The 13167-nt window shown below is 54.4% G+C and overlaps 1 protein-coding gene across 4 annotated transcripts; it reads left to right on the top strand.

Moving 5' to 3' along the window:
* Positions 1 to 432: 432 nt before the first annotated feature.
* Positions 433 to 10656, top strand: LOC129022837 (uncharacterized). 4 transcript variants are annotated; one of them, XR_010125858.1, is made up of 4 exons: positions 433 to 575; positions 2257 to 2410; positions 6489 to 6685; positions 8505 to 10656. XR_010125858.1 is itself a non-coding variant. In XM_054469067.2 (4 exons), exons 1-4 carry the CDS (start codon positions 6044 to 6046, stop codon positions 10188 to 10190), a joined length of 669 nt encoding a protein of 222 aa, XP_054325042.2. In that variant the 5' UTR covers positions 4127 to 6043; the 3' UTR covers positions 10191 to 10656. The 4 variants fall into 4 exon arrangements, 2 of the variants coding, with proteins under 2 accessions (XP_054325042.2, XP_063518815.1); XM_054469067.2 differs by lacking the exons at positions 433 to 575; positions 2257 to 2410 and adding an exon at positions 4127 to 6231 and having other exon boundaries at positions 9063 to 9246; positions 10091 to 10656; XR_010125857.1 differs by having other exon boundaries at positions 439 to 575; positions 6489 to 10656.
* The last annotated feature ends 2511 nt before the right edge of the window (positions 10657 to 13167 follow it).

Below are 13167 nucleotides of genomic sequence, written 5' to 3'. Positions count from 1 at the left end.
AGAGCAACCTCAGCATGCATAACAAAGCAGCCCGCGGCCGCGTTCACAGCAGGCTTGGCGGGGGGGTTCAGGAATTTCCACAGGGTCTCGGCCTCCCCCACTGTGGGCTCGCGCCTGGCGCCCCTCACCGGGCTTCCAAGCGCTCTTGTCGGTGTCGCTAGAAAACCCGCAGAGATTGGAGCTGAGAAAAGGCGGGCAAAGTTCCTTTTGATAAGTTATGAATGGGGAAAAAGTGTTTGTAGAACTCATTGTTAAAACCACGGAGCCGGAGACTCGGCCGGCGCCGGGCCAATCGGAACCCGGAGGCTATTTTGAAATCTCTTCCGTCTCAGCCAATAGGCATGCAGGAGGCGAATCCCCGCGCCAGCGCCGGCCAATGACCGCAGCGCTATGCTAAGGAGTCGGGGGCCCGGCCCCTCCGACTGTCAGCGGGTTAAAGATGGAGCCGGCAGGCAAGGGGCCGCCACGAGGTGCAGGGTCGTCTGGCTGGGGACCCGGGGGCAGACGATGGCCGGGATCCTCCTCCATCTAACCCTCCGCGTCCTGACCCGGCCCTGGGCGGAAGGGATGTCTGCGTGAGTAGCTGGGTCTGAGGAGGGGATCCTGGGTTGGGCTGGGCTGGGCTGGGCTGGGCTGGGCTGGGCTGGGCTGGGCTGGGCGGCCCTACCCGGCGGGTCAGGCGGAGGGGCGCGGCCGGGATCCCGGGCGCCCTCTTTGGAGCAGGGAACTCCAGAAGGGCGGGGACCCCCCCATCCTCTGCTCCGCTCTGGGCCTCCAGGCAGAAGAATATGTTAGAAAAGAACCCAGAGTCTATCTAGTGCAGGGCAAGGGGCCAGGGATGGGGTCGTCATCTAGAAGGGGTGCGTCGTCCCGGGGTGGGGCCGCCCTTTTTCTCCTGGAGCCCCGGGCCATGTCAGGGCGCAGGGTCGTCGGGCTGTACCTGCTCCGCTCCGGGCGCTAGCCGGCTTTCGACTGCGGCTGAGCGCGGGTCCGTCTTTGTGTGTGCGCCCGCTCCCCTGCGTGGCCCGTCAGCTCCTGCTCCGGGATTGGAACTACCCCCTAGTCTGGGGTTTCTCCTCCACCTCAATCCGGAGCTTTCTGGGAAAGGCCTGCCTGTCCTGGGTTCTGAAGACCCCAAGGACGCACCCCGCTGGGGTCTCCTTCCCTGCCCGGATGGACTGGAAGGGGGCTCTGCCCCACCCACCCATCCATGGTTGAGCTTCCCGCCCTGCGTGTATTGGGGGTGGTGGGGTCCCCCCTGCTGGCCGCAGGTGCTCTGACGAGGTTGCACTACTGTGCTCTGAGAAGCAGTGCAATGATATTGTCAAAGCATCTGGGACCAGCCTTGGGGATCTCCCTCCCTACAATCCTCACCTCCCACTCCCCAGGCAGGGCCCCTTGGGCTTGCAGGCCCTCCCCTCCCCCCTGCCCAATTCGCTCCCTTCTCCATGGAAACTTGAGATTCTAGCCAGGCCTGGGCCTCTGGGGTCAGAGGGCACCCTTCCCCCCGGCAGAGGCCCCGCCCCAGCCAGCCTGCATTCCAGGTCTCAGATCCCTACAGACCACCCTGGGGGAGGCACTGGCAGGCCTGCCCGACACTCTTTCCCTGTTGCACTACTATGGGCCGCTGGGAAGCAGTGCAATGATGAAAGGGCATCGGTCAGGTCCGGCCTGCTACCCTTGGAGGGGGAAGGGAGCTTGCTGCCTCACTCCACTTTCCAGTTGAGAAAGTTGAGGTGCCCAGAGGGTAAGTGTTTCCACTGATTAGGCACAGATGTGAAGCTGGACTGGACCCTCCATCAGAGGATCAGGTGGGTGCAGAGCTGGAGAATCATCCCTAAACTCTCCCTCCTGTCATGGCTGGACAGGTGCAGGAGAAGACCTCCCCAGGTTCTGAAAAGCTCTTGTTTGAAGGTCTTTCCACATTGGGTCCCTGGGGTAAGACTGAAACTCCAGGCCTGGTCAGGGTCTTAGGGGAAATACAGGCCCAGTCTTTTGCATGGAAGATCATTCTGGGCCTGGCTTGGACCCAGTCCTTGCGGAAGCTTGAACAGGGCCAGGCTCTGGAGAGAATGTTCTTCTGGGTGGCAGTTGGTTAAGGGGATAAGGCAGGCCTTTCAGGAGGCAGCCTTCACCCCAGGACATCAGTTGTATCTGGACTCAGCTGGAGTGGTACTATGTGAGATGGATGGGTGGACTTGGGATACAAAGCCTGCAAATGATGTCTACCAACCATGCCAGTTTGTTCTCTTACAGAGAGGTGTGCCCTGAACCTGCAGGAGGGACTGAGGTGTCTAGCATGCCAACCATCCTAGCTGGAATACTGGGTTGGAGCTGAACTTCAAGGAGCCTGACCCCAGGCATGCTTGGATGACCACCTCTACCATCAAGACCTGACACAGTGCAAAAGGTTTCTATGTGCCCAGTCACAGTCATTCAAATCTTCTTTAGAGGAGGACTAGGTTTCCAGATGGGCTTTTGGGAGTTCCCCTTACCCCTAGCTGGGCACATTGGGAAACTGCTTTACCCCTACCCTGGGGAGAGAAGCCCTGGCACCCGTGGGAGGAATAGGGGCAATGACACATGCTCCTTGGCTTCCTAGTCCTGATCCCTTGGGGTTCCTTGATCCCAGGGTCATCTGACTTAGATCCATCCTCCCTTCCTCTAGGCACCAGGGGCCATGGCTGGAGGTGGCCACCCCTCAGTCCTATATAGATTCTGTACCCACTGGCTGGAGACCCCCATGCAGCTGTCTCCTGCTCTTGCTGGGGGGAGACTGAACTCAGGGCTCTGCTCATGGGCTCCCTCCCAGTGGAAGCCTTCTCTGGGCTTCACAGCATTGAATATTCCTCCAGCACAGGTTGTTAAATCAAATTTTTTTTTTTAGATGGAGTCTTGCTCTGTCGCCCAGGCTGGAGTTCAGTGGCACGATCTTGGCTCACTGCAACGTCTGCCTCCCAGATTCAAGCGATTCTTCTGCCTCAGCCTCCCGAGTAGCTGGGACTACAGGTGCGTGCCACCACACCCAGCTAATTTTTGTATTTTTAGTAGAAACAGGGTTTCACTATGTTGGCCAGGCTAGTCTCGAACTCCTGACCTCATGATCTGCCCTTCTGGGCTTCCCAAAGTGCTGGGATTACAGGCATGAGCCACCGCACCTGGCCTAAATCAAAATTTTCTCCCTGTGGCAGAAGTGTCCATTAGACTGGGAGCCCCTGAGGACAGAGACAACTGTCACTTTAAAAATCTCTGGCCAGGCGCAGTGGCTCATGCCTGTAATCCCAGCACTTTGGGAGGCCGAGGCAGGTGGATCATCTAAGTTCGGGAGTTTGAGACCAGCCTGACCAACATGGAGAAACCCCATCTCTACTAAATATACAAAATTAGGCTGGGCGCAGTGGCTCACACCTGTAATCCCATCACTTTGGGAGGCCGAGACAGGTGTGTCCGAGGTCAGGAGTTCAAGACCAGCCTGGCCAAGATGATGAAACCCTGTCTCTACTAAAAATACAAAAAAAAAAAAAAAAAAAAAAAAATAGCCGGGTGTGTTGGTGGGCACCTGTAATCCCAGCTACTAGGGAGGCTGAGGCAGAGAATTGCTTGAACCCGGAAGTTAGAGGTTGCAGTGACCCAAGATTGCGCCACTACACTCCAACCTGGATGACAGGACAAGACTCCCTCTTGAAAATATAAAAAAATAAATATACAAAATTAGCCAGGTGTGGTGGCGCATGCCTATAATCCCAGCTACTCGGGAGGCTGAGGCAGGAGAATCACTTGAATCCAGGAGGGAGAGGTTGCGGTGAGCTGAGATTGCACCATTGCACTCCAGCCTAGGCAACAAGAGGGAAACTCCGTCTCAAAAAAAAAAAAAAAAAAAAAAATCTCTTGGCAGTGTCTGACAAAGAGGAGGGGCCCAATACCACCCCCCCCCCTTTTTTTTTTGAGACGGAGTTTCGCTCTTGTTGCCCAGGCTGGAGTGCAATGGTGCGATCTCGCCTCACCGCAACCTCTGCCTCCTGGGTTCAAGCGATTCTCCTGCCTCAGCCTTCCAGGTGGCTGGGATTACAGGAATGTGCTACCACGCCCGGCTAATTTTTGTATTTTTAGTAGAGACGGGGTTTTGCCATGTTTGCTAGGCTGGTCTCGAATTCCTGACCTCAGGTGATCCACCCGCCTCGGCCTCCCAAAGTGCTGGGAGCCGTAAGCCACCATGCCTGGCCTACACTTTTTAAAAATACAAATACAGGTATAAAGTGTGAAGCATGGGTTACTAGAACAACATGATGGGTGGGTGATTAGGGATCTGCTCGACCCTTAAGGGGATGCTTGTCCTGTATGAAAAAAGGCACATACTGGCCAGGCATGGTGGCTCACGCCTGTAATCCCAGCACTTTGGGAGGCTGAGGCGGGGGGGAATCACCTGAGGTCTGGAGTTCAAGACCAGCCTGGCTAATATGGAGAAACCCCGCCTCTACTAAAAATACAAAAATTAGCTGGGTATGATGGTGTATGCCTGTAGTCCCAGCTAGTCCGGAGGCTGACGCAGGAGAATCTTTTGAACCCGGGAGGCGGAGGTTGCAGCGAGCTGAGATCGTGCTATTGCACTCCAGCCTGGCGACAAAGTGAGACTCCGACAAGAAAGAGAGAGAGAGAAAGAAAAAAGAAAGAAAGAAAGAAAGAAAAAGAGAAAGAAAGAAAAAAAGGCACATACTATAGATTTTAAAGTTTCATTTTGTAAGTCACACCAGGGCAGGAAGCAGAATAGAGATTTGAGCCCAGGTGTACCTGAGCGAGTCTCTCTGCCTGCATTCCTAGACAAGATGATCAGGACAGACCTCATTCTTCTTTGGTTGTCCCCAGGCAGGAGGAAATAAATGCCACTTCCTATGTTGGAATAGCTGAGGGCTGGTGGTTTAGCAGTAAGAGATGAAAAATCTGATTAAACGTCTCAGGCACACTATGGATCTCAGGGCTGATGGAGGACAAGGAGGGGACAAGGGAGGACGCAGTCCAGGGTGCACCCCCTTGTTAGTGGCTGGGGTCAGTGGCTGACCAAGTAGGAGGGGAGAGGGTAAGAAAAGTAGCTTTCAGGGAGAACAAGCTGTGCGTGAATGTGGACATGTTCAGCATGAGATGCCCAAGAATCGTCCCCAGTGGTCATTTGGATGTGGGTCTGGAGCTGAAGGGTGAGACACAGTGGGTGTGTTTTTCAGTCAGTTATGGGTTCTAATCAGGACCAAGAAGTGTGTAAGATCGTCCCAGATGAGACGGTGAAGCCAGGACCTTCAGAAACGCATTCGAAGGGCAAGAGGAAAAGGACAGTGAGGTGGAGCAGGAGGAACAGGACCCTGAGCAGGGGCCGGAGATGCAGCGAGTACAGAGCAAACAAGTGGCTGTAAAGGGGAGGAGAGCGCAGAATCTGGGGAGGCCGCTGGAGAGTGAAGGAGAGGGAGGAGGGTGAAAAGTCCGAACTAGAGGGGTTAGGGGCGGAGGGAAGTTCTCGGGGCGTTGCCTGGATGAGGCCCGGGAGGCTACAGACAGCGAGGAGGGGCGCCCGTCGGAGGGGACTGGAGGCTTGCCGAGAGATGGGTGCCTTAAAGAAGTTGCTGACCAACCACGTCCTCGGCGCAGCCAAGAGCCCGGGCGGGGTCAAAGGCTCGATGGCCCCTGCGGAACTGTGCCAGGACCCGCGCAGCCGCGTTCGCCCCCTCGAGGTCGTGAGCGCGCGTGCCCAGAGCAACGGGCATTGTCGCCTGCGGCAGGCGCCCGGAGATTGGCCCTGCCCCCGGCTTCCACGCGGATTGGCTGGGGCGGCCCGGGGCGGGGCGGCTGCGGTAGGCTAGAGAGTCCGCACCTGCGCCGCGGCCGCGGGGAGAGAGGGTGAGTCCCGGCAGTCCCGCATGACGGGCCCCGCCTCCCTTGGTGACCCCACGCTCTGGCCTCGGGGCGAGTGGCGGTCGGCGCGCCGAGACCCTCGGGAGCCCCGCCCAGACGCCTGCTCCGCTTCCAGGCCGCCCGGGCTCTCCAGCAGCGCTCGCTCATGGAGATCCTAGACGAGTTCGACAGCGAGGTCCCGCAGAGGGAGACCTTCTGCCAGCAGATCTCCGAGAAAGACTTGGAGAGGCAGGCGGACACCTACATTGGGCGCGCGCTGCGCCACCTCGTCCGCAACCCGTCGCTGGCGGAGAGGGTGGTGCTGGCGGAGAGCGCGGGCTCTCTTTTCTCTGGGTGCGGCCGCCGGGCGTGGGACCGGCTGGGCGGGAACTGTCACTACCCGGGTCCGCCGTCCCCTAGGAAAGAGCTCCGACGGTTGGAGCTTTGGGGGCCGGGGATGGGGGTGGGGTGGCGAGGTAGCCGTCGGCCTAGCTGGGACTGCAGAGTAGGATCTATCAGAAAACCCAGGCTGCACAGCCTGGGGAGTGGAGCGGGCAGGCGTCTCATGGCCCGGACCTCCCCCTGCCCTGCCTCTCCTACTCTTGTTGCAGGCGAAGTTCTTCTGTGTTGTGCAGGGGGAAGCTGAACCATTGCAACAGCATGGGCGCCCTGGAGATGCACGAGCGGGTGGAGCAGCTGAAGCAGAGCATCCACGGCGTGCACCTCTACTCCCGGGGCAAGGATCAACCTCTCCCCGTGCTGGGCCCTGGGAGGGGTCTGAGCCCAGTGCAGCCAGGCCGAGGGCTAGGTGACCACCTCCACTCTTCCGGTTGGATTTGCCCTCCTTGGGTCAGGTTTTATCCAGAGCAGGAAGGGGCCTGGGCAGTCTGGACCTGGGAGGAGAGGCGCTGCCCCTAGCTAGATTCTTTAGTTAGGAGACTGACTTCAGCTCTGCTACTTCCTTCCTGGCTGCGTGATCCTGAGCAAGTTGGGCCACCTTTCCGAGAGAGAGAGCCCTCATTGCTCACCTTGGTGTGTTTTGGAGTGGTGGATGAAGGCCTGTAGGTAGGGCTGGCTCAAGCAACCCAGCAAACCTGACTCAATAGAAAAAAAAAGGCCGGGTGCGGTGGCTCATGCCTGTAATCCCAGCAGTTCGGTACAAGGCCGAGGCGGGCGGATCACAAGATTAGGGGTTCGAGACCAGCCTGACCAACATGGTGAAACCGCCGTCTCTACTAAAAATATAAAAATTAGCCAGGCATGGTGGTGCATGCCTGTAATCCCAGCTACTTAGGAGGCTGAGGCAGGAGAATTGCTTGAACCCAGGAGGCGGAGGTTGCAGTGAGCTGAGATAGCGCCACTGCACTCCAGCCTGGGCAACAGAGTGAGACTCCGTCTCAAAAAAAAAAAAAAAAGTTGAGAGAGTCCTGGCACCAACCAACCATGTCCTTGGTGTGGCCCTGTGGCTTGTCTCTGGCCCTGTGTTTGGCACTTAAAAAAAAAAAAGGCACTTTTTATTAGAGTAAACATGTACAAAACTAGAGATGACAGCGAACACCCCCAAGAACCTGTCGTCAGCCTCAGCAACTGTCCCCATCTTGCCAAATGTGTTTCACTCTCCGTAACCCTAGGCCTTTTTCTGAAGTATTTGAAGGGGAATCTCAGATATCATTGCACCTCTGACTACTTTAGAATGCATCTTAATTAAAAAATAATAATAAAAAAAAAAAAGGCAGAGCATGGTGGTTCACACCTGTAATCCCAGCATTTTGGGAGGCCGAGGCAGGTGGATCACCTGAGGTCAGGAGTTCAAGACCAGCCTGGCCAACATGGTGAAACCCCGTCTCAACTAAAAATGAAGAAAAATTAGCTTGGCTTGCCTGTAATCCCAGCTACTTCGGGAGGCTGAGGCAGAAGAATCGCTTGAACCTGGGAGGTAGAGGTTGCAGTGAGCCAAGATCGCACTACTGCACTCCAACCTGGGCGACAAGAGAAACTCCATCTCAAAAAAAAAAAAAAAAAAAGGCATTTGGCTGGGCACAGTAGCTCATGCCTGTAATCCCAGCACTTTGGGAAGCTGAGGTTAAGAGAATCTCTTGAGCCTAGGAGTTGGAGACCAGCCTGGGCAACTAGCAAGACCCCATCTCTATGAAAAAATTTTAAAAATAGCCAAGTGTGGTGGCACATGCCTGTAGTCCTGGCTACTTGGGAGGCTGAGGCAGGAGGATAGCTTGAGCCCAGGAGTTTGAAGTTATGGTGAGCTATGATCACACCAGTGTGCTCCAGCCTGGGCGATACAGAGTGAGACCCTGTCTCTATAAAGTGACAACTACAAAAACAAACATTTGCTGACATAATCACAATGTCATTGTTACACTTTACATAATTGACAACAGGTCTCTGACATCAGCTGGTCATAGTCACCTCTCCTAGATGGGCCACAAAAGTCTTTCTAGACTTGGTCTGTCACCTCAGGACCCTCAGGACCCAGTGAGACTCACATATTCATTATGTTTGGCTGTTAGGCCTCTTAGGTTCCTTTTAACTAGGGTGATTGTATAATTAGTGTCTAAATTGGGACACTCGTGAGAATGAAATGAAAGGCGGCCATATATGTGTCCACACAGGGGCAGCAAACGTACACTGGGATGGCCCTGGGTCCTTGGCCACTTCCGTTGAAGTCCCCTTTGAGGAGGGATAGCCTGTCTGGTGTCGTCCTCTGGCAAGTCCCACTTCCCGGGTTTGCGTCTGTTACGGTCTGCTGGTGGGTTGCTTCCTCCTCTGCCTGTATTTCTTGGACAGTTGCTCTAAAGCTCGATTGGATTCAGGCTCAGTTCCTTCAGTATGTGTTCGTGGGTGCCTACACTAGTGTGGGGCTACTCACTTCTGTGTCACATGGGGAGGCCCAGCTTACCTGGGGGTCCCACTTTCTGGGGTGCTGAGAGTGAGCCCTCCACTGATTGTTGGACCAACAGCACCTGTAGCCCCCCCAAGGTGAGGTTGGTGAGATGGAGCATGTTGGCCCCTGTCAGCAGTGGCTCTAGGTATTGTTCATGGTGCTCTTTGGGGCCCCCGTCCCTTTCTTGTTGGAGGGACTGCGTGAAGACACCACACCACTGTATTTGGCTCCCACTCTACCCTGCTCTGGCTGCAACATAGGCACTCACTGGCACCTTTTGCTGCAGACACCAAGAAGACGAGAAGGAAGCCAAGACAGAAGAAACCAGAACCCAACCTCTTATGGGACCGGTTGACCCCCCATGTCTGCCACCAACCCTGCTGCCACCTCTGCCACTACCAACACCATGGCCTCCGTGGTGACCCCATCAGCCCTTGGCACCTGGGGCTGCCTTGCTTGCCTACAGCCAAGTAGGTGGAGCCCCTGGGTGCCTTCAATCCCCACCCAACGCCTTAACCAGAGCAAACCCCGTCTATCTGCTTTATCCATCAAGACCCTGTCTGCAAAGAGGGGTCTGCTGCTTAAAAGCAGAGGGCTGAGATCCACGGCTACAGGCCCAGGAGAGCCCCTGAGATTGTTCTGAGCAGGGGGCACCCAGGACTGCCTGGAGTGGGGGAGGCTCCCACTGACCGACTTGCAGGGCAGTGGAGGGAAGGGACCAAAGACCCTAGGCATAGTGTAGACCAGACAGGATCCTGGGGCTCCCAAAGGACAGGTAGAAAACCAGGGGGCTCCTCCCACATCTCCAGCCCCACTCCTGCCTCTCCCTGTGGGCATGGCTCCCCATGCTACCCTGTGCCTGCAGTGCACTGGGTTAGAGCCAGGATGGTGTCTGGCCCCAGAGAGTTGAGGAGGCATGCTTACCAGGGGGAGCCAGGGCAATGGAGCTTGGGCACGCTGTTTCCAGCCACATATGAGAAATGGAAGCCTCCAGGGTTGAGAATCAAGGGAGTCAGATCAACCATGTGGCTGCAAGACAGGGCAGAGAGGGGACGTCAGCCCCAGGCCCCTCCACACCTCATGTGCAGTTCTACAGTATGGGCACAGGCGCTGCCCACACAGAGCCGACCTCTGAGCCCAGACCCCTCCCCTGTAAAATGAGAATAAGCACTCAGGATGGTTGTGAGGATTCACTAACAGACTGAGAAGAAATGGTGACCTAGCCTGGCACATGGGACACTCCCCAAGATGCTCCTTTTTCATTTCCCTCAAGCCCAGAGTAAACCCCTTCTACCTCCTTGGGTTTCGTGACAGGCCATTCCAGTTTAATTTCACTTCAGATCTTGAAATGTCCAAATTCTTCACCTGGAGGATAGAAAGGAAATCTCACGACAAGTTTGTTGGCCTCACTTGAAGAAAAGTACCTTATAGAAGAGCCATAAGAATGACGTGGCTTTCATTCACTCAGCAGATACATTGGGACCATCTCTTGTGCCCACCTTGAGCTTGGTTAGGGGTACAGGAGATGGGGTCGGGGGCGCTGGGAATGAAGGAGGTCTTAACCCATCCGCTGGGGATGGAGGACTGCCTGGAGGTGGAGGCCAGACCTGAATGAGTCACACAGGCTAAGTGGGGAGTCAAGAGGTGCAGGCAGTTAGGCCACCATACCTGGCCGCTCATCTTTTTTAGCATTGAATAATATTCCATTGCCTGGATATTCCACATTTTATCATTCACCCAATGAAGGATATCCTGGTTGCTTCCAAGTTTTGGCAATTATGAATAAAGCAGTATAAACATCTGTGTGGAGGTTTTAGAGTGTACATAACTTTTCAACTCATTTGGGTAAATACCAAGGAGCATGCTTGCTGAATCATAGGGTACGATAGCCAAACTGTCTTCCAAAATGACTTCCAAAATTCATTTTGCATCCAGCAATGAATAAGAATTCAAAGGCCTTGGCCGGGCACAGTGGCTCATACCTATAATCCCAGCACTTTAGGAGGCTGAGGCGGGCGGATCACGAGGTCAAGAGATCGAGACCGTCCTGACCAACATGGTGAAACCCTGCCTCTACTAAAAATACAAAAATTAGCTGGGCGTGGTGGCTCATGCCTGCAGTCCCAGCTACTTGGGAGGCTGAGGCAGAAGAATCGCTTAAACCCGGGAGGCAGAGGTGGCAGTGAGCCAAGATCGTGCCACTGAACTCCAGCCTGGCGACAAAGTGAGACTCTGTCTCAAAAAAAAAAAAAAAAAAAAAAGAATTCAGAGGACCTTTTATGTAAGGAACTCACACTGTTTTATAAAAAGACAATTCAGAATTCTGGCCGGGCATGGTGGTGCACTACTGTAATCCCAGCAATTTGGGAGGAGTGAGGTGGGGGATCATTCGAGCTCGGGTGTTCCAATTAGCCAGGCATGTTGGTGCACACCTGTGGTCCCAGCTACTTGGGAGGCGTGAGTGGGAGAATCTCTTGAGCCCAGGGTGTGGAGGCAGGCGCCTATAGTCCCAGCTACTTAGGAGGCTGAGGCAGGAGAATTGCCTGAACCCGGGAGGTGGAGCTTGCAGTGAGCCGAGATCACGCTACTGTACTCCAGCCTGGGCAACAGTGCGAGACTCCATCTCAAAAAAAAAAAAAAAGTAATAATAATAATAATAAATCTTTAAGTTCACCAATAACAATAGATGCAAAATACTCCATCAAACGGGTGGAACATCATTTACTCAACTGTTCTTGCTTATTGAAGTATTTCTCCAATGGGGTCAATTTTTAGGTTCTTGGTACATTTTGCTTTCTGACTGAGTCATCATAGTGCATCACCACAAATGGGTTATTTTTAATTGGTTTGTATTTATTTGTTTGCTTACTTATTTAGAGACAGAGTTGTGCTCTGTTGCCCAGGCTGGAGTGCAGCGGCGTGATCTTGGCTCACTGCAACCTCTGCCTCCCAGGTTCAAGCGATCACCATGCCTCAGCCTCCTGAGGAGCTGGGATCACAGGCACACGCCACCATGCCCAGCTAATTTTTGTATTTTTAATAGAGACAGGGCTTCACCATGTTGGCCAGGCTGGTCTCGAACTCCTGACCTCAGGTGATCCGCCCCTCTCGGCCTCCCAAAGTACTGGGATTACAGGCGTGAGCCACCGCACCGACTGTCCCCTCCCCACACCCTGGCCCTTTTTTAAAGAGACAGGATCTCACTCTGTTGCCCAGGCTAGAGTGCAGTGGCTTGATCATAGTTCACTGCAGCCTCAAACTCCTGGGCTCAAGTGATCCTCCCACTACAGCCTCCCTAGTAGCTGGAATCACAGGTGCTGCCACCATGCTGGGCCTAAGATTCCAGCCCTTAAGGAGCTACATCCCACTGTGTGTGTGTCATGGAGGCAGTGGGTGTGTCGGGGAGGGTGCTCATTAAACCGGGACACAGACTGAATTACACAGGATTACAAATTGTGAGGAATTGTGACAGACTCCATGGGAGATACATGGAAGTGAGTGGTTAGGGAAGGTCTCTCTGGGGAGGTGACACTTATGTTAAAACCTAGAGAATAAGAAGCCAGACATGAAATTAGGCAAAGATAGCTGGCTTTTGGTGACTGGGTGGATGGTGGTACTGCTCAGCAGAGTGGGGACTGGCAGAAGAGGGAGGATTGAAAATTCTGCTTTATGGCGGGGCGCGGTGGCTCATGCATGTAATCCCAGGACTTTGGGAGGGCTGAGGCAGGAGGATCACCTGAGGTCAGGAGTTTGAGACCAGCCTGACCAACATGGAGAAACCCCTTCTCTACTAAAAATACAAAATTAGCCAGGCGTGGTGGCGCATGCCTGTAATAATCCCAGCTACTTGGGAGACTGAGGCAAGAGAATCGCTTGAACCTGGGAGGTGGAGGTTGCAGTGAGCCGAGATCACACCGTTGCACTCCAGCCTGGGCAACAAGAGCAAAATTCCATGTCAAAAAAAAAAAAAAAAAGAAAATTCTACTTTGACCAGACACGTTAATTTAATTTAATTTTTTAAGGCAGAGTCACTCCGTCACCCAGGCTGGGATGCAGTGGCCTAATCTTGGCTCACGGCAACCTCTGCCTCTCCAGTTCAAGCTACTGTCTCAGCCTCCCAAGTAGCTGGAATTACAGGTGTGTGCCACCACACCAGGCTAATTTTTTGTATTTTTAGTAGAGATGGGGTTTTGCCATGTTGGCCAGGCTAGTCTTGAACTCCTGACCTCAAGTGATCTGCCTGCCTCAGCCTCTCAAAGTGCTGGGATTGGCCAGGCATGGTGGCTCACGACTGTAATCCCAGCACTTTGGGAGGCCGAGGCAGGCAGATCAGGTCGTCAGGAGATCGAGACCATCCTGGCTAACATGGTGAAACCCCATCTCTACTAAAC

The sequence above is a fragment of the Pongo pygmaeus genome, chromosome 23, assembly GCF_028885625.2.
Source record: "Pongo pygmaeus isolate AG05252 chromosome 23, NHGRI_mPonPyg2-v2.0_pri, whole genome shotgun sequence".
Classification (NCBI taxonomy): Eukaryota; Metazoa; Chordata; class Mammalia; order Primates; family Hominidae; genus Pongo; species Pongo pygmaeus.
Note: the sequence above shows the minus strand (reverse complement) of the source record. Positions and strands in the feature narration are given on the sequence as shown.

Excerpts from the sequence above, each read along its gene's own strand:
- LOC129022837 (XM_054469067.2), top strand. The coding sequence starts at position 6,044 with ATGGAGATCCTAGACGAGTTCGACAGCGAGGTCCCGCAGAGGGAGACC. Across the intron at positions 6,686-9,062 it reads GCAGCCAGGCCGAGGGCTAG|ACACCAAGAAGACGAGAAGG; the intron begins GTGACCACCTCC and ends CTTTTGCTGCAG. Across the intron at positions 9,247-10,090 it reads CCTTGCTTGCCTACAGCCAA|GCCATTCCAGTTTAATTTCA; the intron begins GTAGGTGGAGCC and ends GTTTCGTGACAG.